Genomic DNA, 21564 nt, shown 5'->3' with positions numbered 1-21564 from the left:
TTTACAATGATTATGTTACTTGAACATGCCAATTTACAAAGAACATTGAATGTAATTTTTGGTTGAATTTAATGCTTTTGTTAATGTTGCTCATAAGTTTTCTGGTGGCAGAAATGTACCAGATTTTTTATTTTAAAGCAATGCAAAAGATCACTTATGTGAATACAGATGTTCCAAATAAAATGATCCAATCAGTAAACAACCTCAACTAAGAAATCAATGTCAAACAGTAATAACAATATCAAACAGTTTATTTTGAGGATGCCCAAGTTGACCACTGTTATGCACCTTTTGAGGCGACAGTAGAAAAATAGATTCAGTGAAACTAAATGCAACGTAACATCAATCTACAAACGGTTTCTATGATACAAGTACAAGGTACCTGTTACAATTCAGCACAAGCAATCACACATTTCAGATGGTTCAGTCTCAAAAAGGTGCTAAATAACACTGTACACAAAACGAGCTACATGAGATTTTAAGGAACTACTTGATGCAGGCTGGTAAGCTGGTAGAAAAGAGCTTGCATAGACATCAAAGTCACTTCTCCAATAAAAGCCCAGCCGCAGGCAGGGGAAGGCACTGACTCCTCTACAGCAAAAAGAAAAACAAGGACTTCTTCCAGGACGATGTTCCATTGAGAGAGAGAGAGGGGGGAAAAAAAAGAAAAACAATTACATGGGGAAGAATCTGGAGATTTGCATTTTTTCCCCATGAAGCAACTTAGATGGAAAAATGATTTTCCTGCTTGGCAATCCCATCACTACAAAGCAGAAAACATATCTACATTTTCCTGTTGCATTTAAAATAAAAAAAAATAAGGGGGGAGCTTTTCTACCAACATGGTAATCCACATCAACGACTATATTGAACAACGCTCTGAATGCATAACATTGAAGAAAAAAAAAAAGATTCTGCGACAATCTTGAGGTTATTAACTACATATTCTTGGTGAGATTTCATGACAAAGACAAGTACACAGTGTTGTCCACAACAGTAAAAACACAGACCTTCAACAACCACTAAAATATGATAGGAACTGTTAAAATATCAGAATGTGTGGAATTCATTATATACAATTTCCATTGGAGATATGAGCCAGCATTCGCCAACTTTTCTTCAAAATAGGTTTTCTTTTGATCGAGTCATTTGTTCTTTTTCCCTCCAGCTAATAAACATATGGCTCCTACAGTGCAATGATATACTTGAATGTGAGGTTTTTTTACAAGCTGTAACAGGCTTATAATGCAGGGCTGTGGAGCTACAGCTGCAAAGGGTCTCTTAACGGTGTATTTAACAATATAAACACTGCCTATGCATATCCACAGTTTCCTGTGAAGGGGGAATAGAGGCTTGATGTATACACATTGTTTTAGCATTGGAATTCAGTGAAATCCACCACTATCAACCGGGAAAAATGCAGTGAATGTCTAGAGAAAAGAAGAGTCAAGTAAATAAAAAGGGCTGCAAGACAATGATATTGTACTTCACTGAATGAAGTAGGTAAAACTGAATATTCTAAGCACTTGTTAAGGCTTTAGATCTGATTACTTGATGGTAAACAAAGCAAAAGGGAATACATGGAGCACTGCACTCTGTGCCAAAGACAGGTTAATGACCTCAAACTCTGATATGTACAACCCAACCTGACCAAAGATGGGAGTGTTACAGTACTGAGATTGTCTTAACACCTGTGTGTATTAAAGTTATACTTGCACATAGACATAACAGGCACACACACACTTTTGCTCCAGCTGCCAGAGCAACAAATCCCTAGCAATCTGTTTGATTGCTGTGTATCAGTCAACATGTGAGACAGCAATGAAATCCACCCACCCCACCCAGCAGAAAATGGCAGGCTACTGCCTCTGTTAGAAAGAAAGGATGTGATAGTTAACGCCTGACACCATTATCAGACTCAGTTACGGGAGAATGATGAGCTCTGATGACCTATTTCCTGTCAGATCTAATTCCTGCATTGTGTGACAAGGTCTCAGCCCATCACTCATCAGCAGTGCAAAACCAGGACTCGGAGGGGGAAAACTAGTCAGGTGGGTCATTTTGGAAATGAACAAAGAAATGGCAATACAAGTCATGGTAGGAAAGGATACAGCCTGACATATTTACATACGATTTTCATGACTTTATCATAATACTTTGCCTCAGGTTGTGCCACTGTTCAAATGTGTAAACTGATATTCTTATGCTATTGTCCTTTTCTCGGCAAGAGACAACAGGGCCAAATAAAAAAAGTCTGTTTAACTATCAATTCATAACTGAGCTGTAATAATATTTTGACCTCCTCTTGCAGAATTCACACGGAATATTCAACCTCTTTCTTAAAGTCAAGAGATTACTCCATCACAGAAGATTCCCAGAAATCCTCTAAACCAGCAGGACTAAGCAGACTTGGATCCACAGCTAACCAATATCTCTAACTCTTGACTCTGTGATGGATAGCACAGTGTGATAGAGGTAGGACAAAAGGACAGTCTATAAATAGCAACCATCTACAACCCCTTTTCTCAGGCACACATTTAGTGCTTTGCCATCCTCTTTGATAAGCAGCCACTCATCATGTTTTCCCTTTTCTTAACTCAACCCCTTGGTCTTTCACTGGGGTTAAAGTGCAGATTTCTTATAAGGGTAGTCAGGTTTGCTGGGTGACCTGCGGTCTCTGACGAGCTCCTCACTGACATTGTTTCTGTGAGGCTGTTGGTGAGGCCCTGTCCTAGATGATTCTCCAGCCAGAACCATTTCTTCTGGGGCATCTCTAGGTCCTATGTGCCTCTCTTCATAGCTGTCCATATTTCCACTTGGGGACCGTAAATGGCCTAATCCATGAGTCAGGTCTGTCTCATTTGATCGTCCCTTAGGGATAAGTCCCATCCTAGGTTGGGCCCCAGAAGGGCTGGCAAGAACTCCATCGTGTCTTTGAGACTTTATACTGAGGACATCCAGCCGTAGAGGATCAGAGGCTGTACGTCCCTGCGTGTGGCCCTGGGGCTGAGAATCCGAAACATAAGGGGGAGGATAGGAGCCTGATTGGTTGCAGCTGTGGCTGTAGAGATCAGGTCCTGCAAAGGAGGGCAAAGGATGAGAGGAGGTGGGGGTTGCAGGTCGACAGGAGAAATCATATAGGTCAGGAAACTCAGCTTGAGCCTCCAGTTTAGGTTCGGGAGCGTGTCTTTTGCAAGAGTGGCTAAGTCCAGGACCATGACCATGGCTTAGATGAGCAGAGGGGCAGGGTCCATGGGGCAGGTGGTGGCCTGATGGACCCATGGGGCTGTGAGGGCCTTCTCTATCCATCTCTGCCATGTGCTGCTCCCTCAGGGACATGACTGATACGCCGAGCGCAATGTCAGGCATGAACTCTCTCATAACAGGCTCCATGGTCATCTGCAAAAAACCCAGAACGGATACAGTAACCATCTGTCTGACATGGTAATTATTTTCCAAGACGAGAGACATGAAACAAGATGTGCATGTATGTAAAAAATAATGATAATGTAGTACAAGAGGTATTTTAAGTCTATCACATTAACTCACCGCTTGCTGGTCTGAAAGCAAAGTTCGGCCCATAGCCTGAGGGTTGGTGCAGTCTGGGGGCTGGGGCCTGGGTACAGAGGAGTACTCTGAGCTGCCATGCTTAGTGGCTGCATGGCGCTGGATCAGAGTGCGGTTACAGGGATAGGAGAAGGATCTGGTCGGAGTCGGCAAGGGCACACGAGGTCGCCAGGCACCCTTGAGCTGAGCATGACTGGGTGTGGCAGGGGGGTGGTATGGGGGAGGTGGAGGAGGTAGGGGTGGGTGGAAGCCTGCCACCCCTTCCAGCTCTGTGAACATGCTATCCATGGCTGGACTGCTGTTTACCCGACAACGACCCACCTGGCGCAGGGCCAGAATTGGACTCTCATCTCCAAACCGCTCATCTGGAAAGAACTTGTATGGGTTCTGAAAAAAAATAAAATAAAAAAAATAAATAAAAATAAAATATTTTTTTTTTCTTTTAAAAAGGTATGAGTCTGCTGATGGCCATCTGTGTCTTCTCTTGTCCCATCCTCATTTACCTGAAGTAGCTCAGTGGCTCCATCTGCCAGACCAAACTCTCTTAGCACCCGCAGCTGTAGCTCATAGCTGACTGTGGCTCCCTCACCACAGTTGAGGGCATAAGCTCTCTGGACCTGCTCTGTGTGTCTCAGTTCATGCAGCCTCCGGATCATATATTTTACTACAGACAGCGAAGGAACTGAAAAAGACATAGAATCCACATCTTTTTATTGTTTTACTGTAACAGCTTAGTAGTAATCATTGTTACTGCTGCACAACAGCAACTCAGCTTTATAATATTTTAAAAAAACTTCAGCAATTTGTCCACTTTGTTTATGGTTTACCATAACTTCACACACCAAATTTGTAGCACTGTTTAAGACTCTCCCACCTGGGATTTCATTAGCCACAACTGAAGGAGCTGTGCTTGAGTTGACTGCCATTTGCTGGTGGTTGATCATATGACAGCACTGGGGCACAGCATTGTTCACCATGTAGAGTGTGTCTGGGACGTTGGACATGCGCACTAGTCGTAAACGCACCAAGTCTGTCTGCTCCACCATCATTTCATCAAGCACAGACTGGAGACATGTAAAAAAAAAAGAAAAAAAGGACAAGAAAAAAATCTATGTGCAGCTGAAGGACACGGAGTACATTCAGCTAATTTGTTCCACTTGACTGACACTTCATTTAATAATGACCCTCTCTGGTCTAAGGATACATTCAATAATGTTCATGGTCCTGCTTAGGTCTTTAAGTTCTTAGAAAAATTTGCAAGTGGGCATGAAACCAATTTCAGTCATGAAATGGAAGACATTGTTAAACACTAAATGCATTGCAGCAACTGGACATAGATTGTTGGAAGATGTCTGTGCTCTTTGTTAAGTGAGCCTCACCTTAGCTTCCTCCACATAAGGAGAGAATAGGCGAGGACGCACATAAATGCCCGCGTTCTTCTGGCGTAACCAGGCATTGGCTTTCCCCCCCTCGGCTGTGGGCAGCATGTCTGAAGGTGGAGTGCTTATCAAACCCCTCTTAAGCTGTGAACAGTGTGAACAACGTGGATCAATGCTCAGCCTGTGAAGGTCACAGTGACTCTCACACACTCGTACAAACACAACAGGTGAAAAGAGGAAAAGAGGGAGTACTGACTGCGTCGGCGAGGACGTCACTGTTGGGAGGCAAGATGTGCTCAGTCCGGATGAAGGGCAGGAGGGGAGACAAGATCTCCTTTAGCTCTTCCACATCCAGATCTCTCCTTTTCACTCCCCTCTTGTTAACACTGTGGGCTGTCCCGCTCAACAGGTTGGGCTCTGATTAACAAGGACAGGAACAGCCAATGGCAGCATTTTAATATAACACTGATGACCAGGATTATTTATGCAACTCTGATTATGCTTTTAACTCTATTAAGTCTGTAACCTCTGGGCAAATTTTCACATAGTTGGACAAGTTCAGTTCAACAAGTTGTAGATAAATATGCCAAAGCCTGCAGCATAGTTAATCTGAAGTAGGTTGCTGACCCTTGCAATATCATGACTAATACCCTTGACCATATTTATCATTAGGTAAGGGCACACAATGACATGACTAATGAGTATGAAGCCACTTTTTCATTAATGTCATTTTTAAGGTTAAGTTAGCTAATTCTTTTTTCTTTTAAGTGTATTTGGGGGCTCTGGTAAGTGGGCAATTTCCTCAGAGCAATTAGGGGGGGCTGCTGAGAGGGTAATTATAGAATGTATTATCTTACCCCTGTCTGCCATCCTCTTAATAAGCTGCTGCTCACCCCACTTAACAACATACTTGAGAATGTCCTGTTCACTCGCCTGTGAATGAAACCAAGGCACAGAGAGATAGAGATGGAGACAAAGATATAGGACAGAGAGAAAGACAGACACAGAATTATTATTAGGCCAAGGGTAGATGTTGCAGAGAACAGAACTGGGAAGCTGTTAAATGAGGATAATGTGAAAATGCAACATGTTCAGGCTGCATCCCAGCAAAGCTCAGGCCTGGCTGGTTTGTTTGTGCCGTTGGATTACAGCACTTCACCTCCAACATCTGATCAGTTGCCTGAGTCAGTTGGCAGTACAGATGACAACTCAGCTTTGATTAGGTTCTCAGCTTGAAGGCATTTCCCTCCAGGGAACTGTCTCTGTCAACTCTGAAGAGTCAGCATGCATGTGTGTACATGCCAAACATAAGCACAGTGTGTCAGTATGGCACTGAGACTAGTGTAAAAGCATATGTTTATGTATGCAGATTTTTCACCAAGTTGTCACTGTGAACAAGTTGGGTACCCATTACTGAAACTGCCCACATGGTTAGGGCGCTTTGAAATCAGGTTTTTTTCCCCCCCAAATTCCGTTTAACTTGTTTTCTCAAATTCCATGTTTTCTCAGCTTAGCACTATAAACATCCTTTTTTCTCTTTTTTTTTTTAAAAAAATTGTTATTTTAAATACGCGACAGTCTCTTCCACAAGTAGTTTTATCAACACGGACTGAGGTTTTTTTCACGGACCAGGACAGACTCCAGCTGCAGCTCAAACACTTGGAGTCTGAGCTTGAGAGAGGGTGCTCTCATTTTTTTTTATAATATGCCTCTCCTAGTTTGTAACAATTCAACAAAAATGGGAGCAGCTTTTCCATTTTTTTCTATAGACACCTAAGACCACCTTTCTTTATTTCTTGGATAACTTTGCTGTTTCTATTGGTCTCCTAGTTGTCACTGACTTTCTGGGGGAGACTTGAGCCCTGACAATGGAGGTGATGTCACACAGACAGGAAGCTGTAGCGCTCAGAATTATGTTTCACTCGTCTTGCTTTTCTTGTTCATTTGGCTCACACCCTGGAAAGCACATCACACCATTCCAAGATATTCCACATTTCACAACCAATTCCATTTTTAATGTAAAATTCTGCAATTCTGTCTACATTTGCGCATCGAGGAAATCTTAGGGATTGAAATTTTGAGGTGTCACAGACGATGACAAACTAACAGACGGTGCTTCCTTACCTGTAGATAGTCAGACTGTATTGCGCTGAGAAGGTGTTCTTTGTTGAGCTCGTAGAGAACATCAGAGGAGACGACCTGACTGAACTCCTCGCAGAGGAAATGCATGGCCTGCCTGTGGACCCACTTAGAGCCGTAGGGCTGGGAACTCCACTTCAGAATAGGTACAAGAGAGTCCAGAGACAAGCTTTCCACAACAATGTCTTCACATCCTGTGAGGGTAAATAAGACAGACAAGCAACTTACACCCTGGCATTCAGTGCAGTCACTCAATGGGGGAATAAAAAAAAAAAATAGAAAAAGCCAATACAAAACCAAGAAATGTAGAATTTAACACAAACCACAATAAAAACAAACCATAATGATTTGACCAGTAAATATCAAAATACACAATATAATTCTTGTGCCACCGGTAAACCATTAATAGTTGTGAGTCTTTTTCACTGACCCAGGGAGTCTCCATCTAGTAGCCCCCACATCCACCATGCTGCGCTTCCTAAATCAGAGCGCATACCAGAACAGCAGGCAGTGGCTTTACGCTGCAACACACCAGCCCACAGAAATGCCTTTGATACCTTGATGTGTTTCAGTCTCAAGCTGCCTTCCCTTCACCGTGTTAAGTAAACACAGCAGCCTGAGGAAACGTGCTGCCAGTGTGCCAGCACACACACTTGCAAGTGTGTACACACTTGTGTGCATAAATCAAAAATGCATTAAAAAGCCACAGAGGGCTTCGAGAATTACGTACCTGCTGCTCAAGTCATTCAAGAAAGAACTATGCTTTGCAAATCCAGCCAACACTGGCACTCAAAGCAACACTAACTCTTAAAAGGGATCCATTTAAGCAGAATTAAACTCCCCAACATCCATTCAGATTAATATTCTACTACTTTGGTCAGGCACGTTTATGTCAGTACCTAACAAACCCAGGATTCAGTGACTCTTTGGAAAAGTTATTCCTGGATAGTTAAGGTCTAATGCAAAACAGAAATCAATAGCTATAAAGTCATGATCAGTAAGTGCTACTTTGAACTGAAATACAAGCTTACCAAGTTCCTCATTCCAGGCCACCCTGTCCATCAGCTCATGGCTGAGCCAGTAGCATTGCTCCTCTGGGAAAACCTTATCTTAAAAAAGAAAATCTAAGCTTCCCTTCCAGCCCCAAACCATTACTTTGAACATACACCCTGGGTAATTGGACACCAGACATGAGAGTGACGCCCCAAGTGATGCCATTGAATTTGAAAGCTTTATGTCCATCCCAGCAATATGCACACATTTTTAAGAGCAAAACACAAATAATATTTTACTAAACAGATGCATCACACACATGAATGCACACTTATATGCACGTCTTTCTTTGACCATCTTCATTTGCCATGACAAGCTGGAGGAATACAAAGCCAGGACCACCAGTGTTTGAGGAAGGAAATCCTGCATCATTAAGAAGACAAATGAACCTGAAATGTAGTCCATACACTTAACCTTTTATATCTGCCATAAACAGAATGAAAATGGAATCAACTCCCAACATCTGTCTCTCCTCGTCTATCACTGGTTCATGTGCTCTGTCGTCTAGAAAGTGTTTCAACTGATTCCAGTCTTTCACCTTTGTATCTTTGCCCTCATCTGAAAGCAGAAAAGAGTGCTACCCCCCACAGAAGCAGGCAATTCCCCATTAAGGGCCAGTGGCACTGGAAAGCAATCAGCTCTGCTGTCTGTTAGCCTATTAGAAATCACAGTGACAGTCTTTTAAAACAGCACTTTTGATGGAGATAAGTATTAGCATTATATCCAATAGTAACTCTCTTTCCTTTTGCTCCACAGGTGGTACACCAAATTTGCAGGAGCTTAACAGGCTGACAAGAATATCAAGAGAACAGCAACAGTAAGCTTAAAACCTTGTGTGTGTGCGTGTGTGTGTGTGTGTGTGTGTGTGTGTGTGTGTGTGTGTGTGTGTGTGTGTGTGTGTGTGTGGGGTTGGGGGATGGGGGTATTTTGATTGCATTTTTTGGGGGGGGGTCTCTGTTTATGCAGCACAGTTTCTAAAGCCACTTAAAACATCAGCTGCACTCAATGGCATGTAAACAAAGCTGTATATGTAAATCATGCCTGGTGATTACCCAAGGACTGAGACTTCAATGGACACAATCAAATAACAAGATAGGGCACTGAAAGCACTGGTCAGGCAGCCGGCATGGAGGGAGAGAAGAGACCACATAAACCACACTAGCTCTACCGCGCACTTAAAAAATTAATAAGGCTTTTAATACTGGCTATCATTGGAGTGAGCTGTAGTCATAAAGGGATGCATGTCTTGAGAATTAATATGCTCTACCACAACCCTCATGGCCAGAAACTCATATCACCAGAGAGAAGCTGTAAAGAAGCACATAAGGACGTAGACTGACTGATTAGAGGGCTTTTTCCACATGAAACCCCCTGACATAAGCTTCTCTGCCGACTCCTAAACAGACCTGGTAGTTACTGATGTTTGAAGCAGAAGATGGACAAAATTCTAGTTTCAGTTTACTAACAATAGGCAGGATGACTTGACATTTGGAGTTTACATGACTTGAATTGAAGAAAAAAAAGGATCCCAAAAAGAAGGGAATTTACAGAACAGACAAAAAGACTAACACAATACCACCAGGTCAGCCTCAACTATCTCACTGCATTCCACACTGAGGTTTCATGGGAACTTATTTGATCTAAGCAGAACAGAAGGAAACAGAGCAGATGGGATAAAAATACCCTAGAGTGGGAGCTTGTGGAGAGCGGGTGGGAGGGGTGAGGAGGTGATGGTGTGTGGGGATGACATCATTTGCCTACACGCAAGTCTAAGTGACCATAATGACCCTGAGAGTGACACCCTATGCTTGAGTGTGAGAGGTGGTTTCTAATCAGTTGTGTGGATGGTATTCATGCTCAGTGATATCCAGATCACTTCACAAATCTTATAAAGTCAATTGATTTTCAACTATTCTGTCAATGCAGTAAATGTAGCAGCTACACTGGATGGATCCTGTGCTTTGAAAAGATTTTATGCATCATTATTATTGGTCATGACAAAAATACAGGGACTAAAACATCCAAGTATGTGATGTGTCTCAGTTGAAGCTTGTTATTCACAGAGAATTGGATAAAATACACAAAGCACAAGAAACAACTGCAGAGGGCTGTTTGGTGTCAGAACAAAGCAATAAATGCATCTGTAATACAGTAAACGTAACTGTATATTGATGTTTTTAACTGAACATGTTGGATTTCCTTACACAGCACAAAGCAATGGAACTCTCTGCAAAAATCATTTAATGCATCTCTTATTACCATCTGAAAACTAACCCCCTAAAACCATATGAGTTATGGATTTGGGGTGTAATAACAGATAATACACTAAGAACTACTGTGTGCACAAATAATTGATCTTTAGATTTGCAAAGCCACAATAGGCCAGCCATTTGAACTACAGGTGAATGAAGAAGAAACAAACTGCTTCAAGTACTCCACATTGCAAATATGAGTCAACTTTGTTTTTTGATGAGTTTTAATCTGCATATTGCTCAGACTTGTCCCTTTAGAGAATTTGCAGGTCACAAAAAAAGCAGGCTGAAGTCAAAGAATGGTGTTAACCTTTGGCACGTTACGGGAGTTACTCTGAAACAACGGCAACAGTCAAAAAGTGTAATCTGAGACAAAGATAGACCAGCAAGTAAGTGTTGACAGAGTCTCAGATGCACTGTTTGTACCAGACAGTAAGCCGTCTGCTCCTCAAGACACATACAACCCCTCTAGCTTATATAAATATGTTCCTGCCAGCCATGGTACTCATACTCATCACAGTCAGCAACACTGATTAACTCAAGTCTGACCTGTACAGCTATATTAAGGGAAAATATCAAGGCACAGAACATAAGACAGTTAAATGAATGCAGAAAAGGAGAGATTATAGTAGGTTTGAGTCTTGCAAGGCATTAAAATCACACACCACAGCTCGCAGTCCATAGAAACAGACACTATAATTATGACAAACTGGACAGGCAAATTGGCTTTGAAATTCATGATCAAGGCTGTTTCACTACATTATCACAGTCAGTGTTGAGGGTTTTAAGCAATTTGTGGTTGAGACCTTGGCAGCACCGAGACTTGTGTAGTCAGTGAACAGGAAGGAAGGAATTATAAAGGAATGAAACCACTAAAAATTGTGCAGCACACTGCTCAAAAAGTAGAGCTGGACGGTACAACAAATTCTACAAATTTATCAAAACATTAGAAGTGACTATGATGTTTACTCATATCACAATTTAAAAAAATTTTTTAGAACATGACAAAATAATGGTCCAGTAAAATCAACTTTGCCTAAAATGTAATATTATTTTAACCAAGATATAAAAGAGTGTGCAGTTATGGACTTACCTTGAGCCAGCATGTTGAACTCCAAGAATAAAGCGATATGGTACAGCTCCATGGCCTCCTCAGTACGTGTGCTGGCACCACGGCCCCCTGAAACAAGGGCTTGCACCTCACCGAGGCTACCAGCTGAGGGGCTGCCACGGAGCACCAGCCCTAGCTCAACTACATCTGTGTACATGCAGTGGAGAATGACCTGCACATATTTTCGTGGGATGATGGACTCATCCAAGACTATTCGGGTGGGTGTCTGCAACGTGCGCTCCGTCATTTCCTCTCCTGTGCGAATACGTCTCTGCAAAAGGTTCCTAAAGAAAGGGGAGCGTGCTGAGAGAATAGCCTTGTGTGCTCTGAGGTCCTCGTCTGGGGTCCCTGGGGCCCCGCTGCCTCCTAAGCCCGCTGCTGGTGCTGCAGCCACAGCCCCTCTCTCATTACAGCTCTCTATCATCTCAGAGTCTGAGGAGAAGCTGAGCAGAGCGTCATAGTAGCACATGTAGTCAAACAAGCCCTTCATATCTGCCTCCAGGGAGTTAGGTGTACCAAACTCCTCACTTAACTGAACTAGTACATCCACATTTTGCAGCCTTGTGTCCTCTGCTCCACCCACCCCAAACTCCCCAGTGTACAAGTAATGAAGGAGGGCAGAAAACATGGGAACATCGATGCCAGCTGTCTCAATGTCCATGAGAACCTCTGCTCCATAACCAGGGGATGAGGAAAGCAATGTCTTGAAAAAGGGGCAGCGAGCAGCCAAAATGGCCCTGTGAGCTGGGAAGCAGGTACTTTGGAAGATGAGGTCTACATCAGTGCAGTACTTGTGCTGGTAGAGGGCAGCCAGATCCCGCTGCAAGCTGGGTGCCTCTGCACGAGCCAGGCTGGCCTGGAAGCTCAGCTCCTTGAGGGCTGCTGTTCCCTCATATTCCTCGACCAGTGCGTTTGTGTCACGAACGTCCCATCCTGACAAAAGCTCACGCATCTGTCGCGCATGATCTGCTGAGCGGCTGGACTTCCTCCTTTTGATGAACCTCCGTTTGAGAGTTGCCAGACCAAGACTCTTCTTTTTCCTGTCCGTGGGACGCTCATGGCCGTGCTCCAGGCTATACAGCTTCGACTCCCAGCCATATCCCTGCTGAGAGTAGGATGAGGTCCCTGGAATACAAAATAAGCAAGTTGGCTTAAATAAGAAGAAGAAGAAGACGAAGAAGAAGAAGAAAAAAAGATTGTTCATTTCTTCATAATAAAAAAATTTGGTATGTACATGAATGACCTCCCTGCAAAGTTACCCTCCCTTCCACAGAACTGTTAATAGTTTTTTTTCTGTGTTTTCAGGTGCTTGTGCACATCAATTTTGAAACGGCCACAGGCTATGAAACTATGTCACTCCCACAAAGACCTTGCCCTTGCATTACTGCAGCCTGTTTCACTGTGCAGCCCTATCTTTTTTATCAGTTAAACATTCCTGTAGCTTCTTTGCATTGGAAATAAAATGCAGTAATGTTTATTTTCTTCCCTGCAGACATGTTTTGCCAGAAAGATTTTTGCTGTTTTCCACAGTTTCCCTAAACTCCTACATCTTAATAAGATGTTGGTCAGCCAAACTTTTATGCTGGAAGCACTGATATCTTTTCTTTTTACAGCTTTCTCTCCTTTATAGATAACAGCTTTATTTTCAGATAGTACTTTGCTTAGTAGTCTACCTGTGTTGAGATATTGGAAAGTTTGAATTATACAAACATATAAATAAAGACTATATCAAAAAAGGTAGAGAGGAATCTTAACTTTTGACATGAATACAATTTTTTTTAAATTAAAATTTCATTTTAAATGTTGATGTGATTCTGCTCAAAGTGTTTCCTTTCCTTTTTAAACATTTAATAAAATCTGTTGTTTTCTAGTTTTTTTTTTAAAGCTATTAAAAATAAAAAATGCTTTCAGGAGAGAGATGAATTACTCAAACCAAACACGAGTTTACTATTACAGGTTAGACAGCTAAAAACAGTTGTCTATGCCACCAAATGTGATGTGTCCAGCTCTGTTGAGCAAAACACACATCCCTCCAAATCTAGTCAAGCACTCAAATCTTCTTAAACAACAAAGAAAGAAAAAAAAACCAAAACATTTTCTTCTGTTTTACAATAAACCATGTTTCATATTGGACTTCAAACCAATTATAAGTTTTTTTCTAGGTTGTACTCTATGAACTTAAGTCACTTCACATATTTAAGCCCAATCAATTACACTAAATGGCAGTTATATTTGGCTTGAAATACCGGACTTGTACGTCAGAGGACGCTTTGCCAAGGAGATCCTCTGTCTAATATTCTCAGCATCCATTAGTGTGACCCACATAGTAATCATTCTAACACTTTAAACCATCGATCGCCCAGACCAGCTCAACTGAGCAGCTCCACAGCTCAGAGGAAACCAGAGGTCCCAGGAGCTTCTGGGATAATTTGGCTTTAACAGTACTTTCACTTTGAAGTAATAGTCCACAAAAACCTAAAACCCAAGTCATTCTGAAACTGAAATAAACATTTTTTTTGTTCTGGGAAGACTTATTGAAAGACTGTAATCAATATGCACAGAGACACAAATCATGGCAACAACATACATTTGCACTGATAAAAACAATAACTGATGAATGATTAAAGACATCTGAAAACAAGCACATTTACTCATCTGCTTTTCATGATACACTGAGTCCATAAGGCAGAGAAAAAAAGTGCATGGTAAAGCTTTTTAATACATTTGTGTCAATTATATGAGTCAGTGTTCCTGTTCAAGAGCTCTTATAAGCAGAAATACGACCCTCTTGCACCATTAGTTGCCATGGAAGCTGGTTAATGTAATTTAAAGTGTAACTTGTCCATGCTAGACCCTCATTAGTATGCAGTTATTGCACAAGTGGATACTGAATTAGGTTCATGACAACAACTTTGACAGAGACTGAAAATTTTTTTTAATTTTGACCAACACTTCAACACATTTCACTATAAACTGACTGAAAATACAATAGAATTCAAGCTGACTTTTTGGTCTTTATTTACCTGATCACACCTTCAAAGTTTCCCAGACAATGATAAAGCTGCTTCGTAAAGTAGAAACTTATCTGAGCAACTATCTTTAAAATGCACTTACCTATAAAAGTCTGCTGTGCCTGTGAATTTCCCCCTATGCGTGGGGAGCATGAATGTGGATAGCTGGATCCATTGGCACCCATCCTCACGTCTCTTCACTTGCTACATGGGGGTCCCCCCTCTTGCTGAGTCATTCTGCTCAGACTATGTATTCCTTTCAGTCCTCAGTAGTGGGTCGGGCATGGATCCTCTGAAGCATCCTCAGAGCCCCAGGCCCATTCTGCCATGTCTGGAGGAGGAAAGATGAAAGAGTACACAAAGAAAAAAAAGACAGGTAATAAGATTTTAAACGTTGCTGACCAGCACCTTACAGGGGTTACAACATGATGAATTTGGACTGTATGGACTCAGTAAAAGATAATGAATGAGGCATCGGTGTTAAGGAGGCTAAAGAGAGAAACATCAATTACCATCTATCACATCCAATCAGCCACACTGATTTTAGTGTAATGATAAATAATCGCGCTCTTAGCTGTTTTACACCCTTTAAAAAAACAGTGAAGTTTAATTTTAAGGAGTGTTCATCTGAAGAGTATGTGTCCAGGTTTTTATCTGCAATCTTCAACAGGGACTTCAGTCAACAGAGACTTCCTCTTCCTCCCCTCAGGAAACTGATTGGCAGTCAACTACAAATCTAATGCAGATGTAGTGTGGTTTTCACAAGGAGCTAAGGCCAGACACATCATAATCCTTTTTATCCATCTTGTTCATATTAGTAGTTAAAGCATTTACAGGCAAATAAACATGGAGGTCTATCTAGTTTAGTTTGTACTGAAGCAGGAATTAGATAATCAGTATTTTTGAGAAAACAGATTAAACATTTCAATCATATCAACTACAGGAAAGAGCTTAGTACAACAGTCTCATTCATATTTCTACAGTATCTCAAGGTCCTTGTGAAAACTAACCGCTTTATGAAGTTCATGCCAGTACAGTCAGACTAAGTACTGCCATACAGCTACACTGTCTTCCACTGCTAGAGGGAATCAGCCCTGTTAATGTAACATCTTTGAAGGACAGCATATGTTTGCATTCAATCTCTCCATCATGTTCACTGTTTTAGTATACAGTTCAATACAGTGGTCATTTTGGTATCCTAGGGACACAGGGGACTCAGCAGTCAATGTCCTGAGGTCGTGTTTAAGCCCAAACACAAGCAAGCTCCCATAGTTACAGCTTTCAGAAACCCATAACCATAATAAAACCATAATATCTCCTTGTGAATCCAAAATAATGTTTATGACTTAGCCTGAGCGTTAATCCCAGCATCATAACAAGCTGGGATTTATAAAAAAAAAAGAAAATCTTTATACACTTAAGTAAAATGTCAGATTTAGGCATCACCTCCTTTTTCCCCTTCTTTTCTTTATATTTGTCATTGTATTAGGACATTATGGGGCTTGCGGTCCAAAAAAGCTAAGAAGGACTGGAACATTATGTTGCTCACCTTTTAAACTAAATATTTACTTAAACATTTGAATTATTTAAATGACTAAGTTTAACAAAAACTATAGAAAACTTTAACAAGGGTGATATAAAAAAGCTAGATGGCTCCCTGATGATTGCCATTATGAAAGACCTTTAATAAAATCTTTTATATCGTGATCAAATAAAATCAGTCTTGACAGAGGCTTATGTAAATAATTTCCTTAATGTAACAGTAATTCTACAGGACAGGATCTCTGATTAGATGTTGATGATTTGAACAGTGGGGTGACGAGAATATTACTAAAAATCAAAGGCTGTGTTCGAGATACAGAAAAAGTGAGCTACTTTAAATGGCTCCATATAGTTATTACCATAATCCATTCTTGTCAGCTGCAGCTACAGCCGAGGTTCTCTGTAGTCTTCCTACTCTCTCTCTCTCTTTGTATGTTCACTTTGGCTATGGTTTCAAAGAAAACAGGACACCTTATTAACTAAGCATACTGTCAAACTAATCATGCTAATAATGGCAAACTGAGTATAACTGGTTTCATGTAGTCAAACAACTAGGCTGAAAATCACAAGCATGTGGGCTATTTTCCAAAGCAGAAGGACAGCCTTTCAATTACCCAAGGCACTTAGACATTAGTTAGCTTTGTATAAAGATGACCTTTTATAAATAATATTAAGACCTGGAAATGAAATGATCAGTGTGGACCTTTAAGAGACTCAATAAAATAAAAAAAAGGCTACATGCATTGTCTATTTTCTCTGTAAGAACAGAATGAAAACTGTACTGATTGGAGATCTGTTTTATCTCAGCCTCCTAGTTTTTCCTGCCTACCATACTAATAAATCACTGTCTGCCCTTCTAGAGCAGCACTCCTCAACCTCCCCATGGGTTCAATAAGAAACCATTGCCTCCCTCTCCACACCCACATTCAACAGCAGCCACACAGGAAAAACTACAATAAAAATGTTGGTTAATCTTTATTTCATCAGACTACTTTAAATAAGCGCTGTCTTCACAGGGAATTCATTTAGACAAAATTAGAAATTGAATTTGAATATGCAGGAGAGAGGAAGAAGCCCTTGAGATAAATCCTGTCTTGTTTACAAAAGGCAGCACTGGTGGTGGAGGTCCTCAAAGGAGAAAGCAGAAACAGAATAAAATAAAGTAATCAACACATCAGTTGAATAATATAGTGACTTCACAGCAAGGCAGACCAAATTTAACTTTAGCTGCAGTGTAGAATTCCAAAAACATAATTTAGGACAGTAATTTTCCTTGAGACCTGAGTCATACCCATTCAATAAGAAACATCTCTGTCATAATCTCTCTGAAGCCAAACATTAAGACACTTTTCTGCAGTTTAGACACAAACAGTGAGCTGCTCTGTTGAGCAGAGGAGGCCAGCGCCACAGACAGGGAAGGCAGACGCCGGCCAAGCTGGACTATGCGTCCATAATGAGAGGTGACAGGAGACACTCCCTCCCCCCACCTATGTCTCTGTGCACACACATCCACACACAGACATATGCCCCCTTTCAAACTGCTCACCTTGCTGTACATCTCTACAATTTCTCTACAATTTAAGTTTTTCTCTTAAAATCTGCTACTTCAAGGATTTGCAAAACAGAAGCAAAGCCTACAAATGAATTTCACCACACAGAGATGCTTGGCAAAAAGGACCAGGCCGATGTATTATTCAAATGACTTACAGGGCACATTATCAATCATTTATGTGGATTTCCTCATCATGGCTGGAGAAAAATGAAAGGCGTAGGTATGTAGGGCTCTTTTCCTGCATGAAATCTAAGTTTCGGATGCAAGTTTTTATCACTAAAGTGCAGCTTTTTATTATTAGCACCAAAACTCATCCATCAAAGCAACTTGAAATGTTATCCAAGTATGGCTTGATAAGATTTCAGCATCCAAACTCTAGGTAGAGAATCTCTGTGCAATGTGGCAGATGATATATACTTTTTTTCTATCTTCACTGTGAACTCTATGAGCAAAATTATGGCCAGATGGATGTCTTTTTTTAGGCTTTATAGCATAAAAACTAATTTCCCGAAGAAGAGCAATCTCAAAGCCAGTGTCCATATCAAACTCCAGAATGAAATATTTCTTCAAAACACTTTCCTGTCTGCAAGTACACTTCAGCTTAACACAGCATTCTTTTAAAGCTCATATACCCAGCTCTTCAATGACATGTTTTTAGAAGGGGCTTTTATTTGTCCATTACCTCTATGTTTTAAACGCCATCCACAATGATCGCAATGTTTACTCTCCTGACTCACACAGGAAAATAAAAGAACGATATGGCCTTGGATGAAAAGAATGAACTATTTAAATGCCCCAAAACCTGTTACATGACCAGTGGGGAGAGTTGGCCATTATGTGCTTTGCTAAGCCAGCTGTACAAAAATAGGGAGTAATTATAGACAGTTTGACTCCAGGGATATTTGATATGATCAAGGGTGCTCTAAAAAGGGTCATAAAAAGAGGTGCAGCAATGTGCAGAAACCAGAGCTATTGCACAAAAAAAATAAAAATAAAAATAAAAATCACCCTTCAGTGCTATTGACCACACCATATATCCTATGCTATGATAGATCCAAGGTGGAAAAATAGGCAGAATAAATGTGCACTCTAAAATAATAACTGGAGGGACAGGTTGCTTATTTCGACAGTATTTTTGCCAATCAGGTATATCAGTATTCCATCAGCTTTTTCAGTCGATTACAGACTCTGCCAAGAAAGATAGATGAAACAAAAAGGAATTTGAGCAGCTTAGAAAGCAGACAACACACTGAAATGACAGAAGCAGATGGAACAAACAAAAGACTCCACAATGATGACTCATGGTGAGCAGTCTCTGGATTAGCCTGTGTCATCTAACAATATAAACTGTGGCGTTGCATATTTGACATTTCACTGACTATGTTGTCAACTGATTATATTTTGCTCTGTAGGCCACGATGCACAAACCAACCACCTACATTGTTTCATCAACAGCAGTACCATGTTGTCTTGTCTTAGACCTTTGGCAGAAAATGAATGACACCTAATGGGGTAAAGACTGAACAGATAAATGTCAAGCTGTAGGTGTTAATGCAACTGACAAGGTACAAGACATATATTTTCTATACAGAAAAGATAGTCCAGTTAAATGACTACACAAACGCAGCCTGGCAGTTGATCTTCAGACAATGAATGACCACTCAGGAAACAATGAATGCTTATTTTAAGTGGGGTATCAATGCTGCTGTTGTGCTCTTCATCCAACTGGCCAGTGTAAACAGCATCTAGGCCAAGGTCCAACTAACTTGGTTATTCTGTAGCAAGTTTTTGCAAGTTCACAGTCTATGTTGCCAGGCATGGACTCCAAAGCATGTCACTCTGATAATTATAAGTCATTATACATCACTGGAGCCCTTAAATACTTAACCTGGTAAAAATGAGAAACCTATGTGCTGAGGAGCATCATTTAAAAAAGATAAGACAGACAAGCACTCACTGGTGACCTTTTTTTAGGGCTGGGTGGACTGCTGAGTGTACCCACAATTTCAGGAGATTACAGGATTATCACAGACTGCATATGGCTCCTCACCACTTAAAGATTTAGTGACACCAACTTGCATCTCATACATTTAGAGAAATCGCTTTGCATAGATAGCTTTGCAAAAGGATTATTTAGATGGATTAATAATTCAGTATGAAAAAAGATGCCCTCACAAGGCAAAATTAATACTCAAATATCTGCAGCAGTTACTAATCACCAAAAACACCTTGGTTATGATTTTATTACTGCAAGCCATATCACGACTTTTACACAGCATGAAAACATTATTACACATGCAGATTGCAATGAGAGAATTTATTCTTGCCTGTCAGCAACTCTTTGACATAGAAAATAACCAGCAACATGTAGGTCGACCAGCAAAGTGAAAATCTACTTTCATTCTCAACTTTTCCAACGATCTCGCCTTGCCAAATAGAAAGAGGTAATTCTTTTCCGTGACCCGTGTACAAAGAAAATCAATAATTTGTAAAGGCTTTGTTAGCCTATCATTATCACGGAGCTATTGTTGCTCTTTAGGCTACCGGTGGGCTATCGCTGCTTAACAGCAGCATAGGTTAAAAGTGCTTCTAAGAGGAAAGAAATTGAGTGGATAATTTCTTCCGACTGACAAAAATGGGAAGGTAGGTCCAAATATTCTGCGACAGCCCAGCCAGAATCACCACAGCCCTGTAATTAGTAGCATATCCTCAGAGGCTAGGGTAAGCTATCTCTGTGTCGCTTTGACTTTACCTCTCGGAAACGGAAATTTACTTCGAGCTGTATGCGAAGCAACTGTTGAAAAGCAAGCATTCAAAAGATACTTACCGGAAAGTGAAGAGCTTTGTAGCCATTATTTTCCTTCGTATCACCTCGTAGTTTCGACAGTACTCTGATCAAACTTGTCTGTGGCAGAGGAAGAAGAAGAAGAAAAAAATGCAGCTCAACACCTTCTTTTTCCAACTCTGCTCATTACGCACGGGTCGACGTCAACATCCACATTAAATCCTCAATATTCCGTCATTTCCACTTGCATCGACATTCCGGTGAATTTTCAGCCTGTATCTTGACCATAAACTAAAACAAAACCGTATTTACTCTCGGTTCGGTTCGGTATTCCCCCCATAGTAGCACAACGCCTTGTTGGGTGGTTATTATGGCCTATCCCAAAGCTACTGATTTCAATTTAGCTTAAATACGATCTGAGTTCCTGTTGATGACTTTCATAATAAAAGTTTTGACGTATAAATTTGTCTTTATGTTGCACGAACATCACGTTACTTTTAAATCAGCTGCTGGATATTTTAATTAGAAAAAATATCTAGGTATTGCCCTGTTGAGAAAGAATATAACACCAATTCAATCTAAAATGGTCCAGAAACCTCATGTCCCCTTAACGTTTGAAGTAAAAACAACCTCGTTTCCGTAACTTTCGTCAACTTGACAATTTCTCAGTCGTAAGCTGACTGGTTAAGAGACCCGTCAGTACTCAGAGCAGGTTGTGCAATAATTCATTTGCGAGCGCCCTCTAGCGATTCTTTGGTGGCGGTAGACATTGTGATAGAAAAGTGCCAATTATCTTTTCTCTGCCTTTTTTCAAGTTTTTCAGCTGAGAAATTTGAGTGAATATGGAAAAGGAGCTTTTATGTACATCAGAATATAATCTTTACATTTCTAAATGTTATAAACACAAAAAAGTCGATGATAGATAGATAGATAGATAGATAGATAGATACTTTGAGATCCCAGAGGAAATTTGAGGACTCAGCAGTATAAAATCAACAATAAAAATACAGGAAACAAATATAAATCATGAAAATAAAATTAAAGTGAAATAAAGTGACATGAAAAAGTGATGTTTGGTAAGGTAAAAAAAAAAGAAAGAAAAAAGAATGGGGTCAAATAAGTATGTACATAAATAAGTAAACACAATGACTATGTATAAAAGTGGATTGACAG

At 40.7% G+C, this 21564-nt stretch overlaps 1 protein-coding gene across 2 annotated transcripts; it reads right to left on the bottom strand.

The window, feature by feature from the left end:
• Nucleotides 1–233: 233 nt before the first annotated feature.
• Nucleotides 234–20771, bottom strand: btbd7 (BTB (POZ) domain containing 7). 2 transcript variants are annotated; one of them, XM_041971554.1, is made up of 11 exons: nt 20434–20771; nt 14616–14843; nt 11484–12626; nt 7071–7279; nt 5804–5879; nt 5203–5363; nt 4947–5090; nt 4442–4631; nt 4071–4249; nt 3550–3954; nt 234–3399 (listed from the first exon to the last, which is right to left on the bottom strand). In XM_041971554.1, exons 2-11 carry the CDS (start codon nt 14695–14697, stop codon nt 2623–2625), a joined length of 3366 nt encoding a protein of 1121 aa, XP_041827488.1. In that variant the 5' UTR covers nt 14698–14843; nt 20434–20771; the 3' UTR covers nt 234–2622. The 2 variants fall into 2 exon arrangements, with proteins under 2 accessions (XP_041827488.1, XP_041827489.1); XM_041971555.1 differs by lacking the exon at nt 20434–20771 and adding an exon at nt 16414–16458.
• Between the last annotated feature and the right edge of the window lie 793 nt (nt 20772–21564).

The sequence above is a fragment of the Melanotaenia boesemani genome, chromosome 20 (genome assembly GCF_017639745.1).
Source record: "Melanotaenia boesemani isolate fMelBoe1 chromosome 20, fMelBoe1.pri, whole genome shotgun sequence".
In the NCBI taxonomy this organism is placed as follows: domain Eukaryota; kingdom Metazoa; phylum Chordata; class Actinopteri; order Atheriniformes; family Melanotaeniidae; genus Melanotaenia; species Melanotaenia boesemani.
The sequence above is the reverse complement of the archived record's forward strand: the minus strand, read 5'-3'. Positions and strand labels throughout refer to the sequence as shown.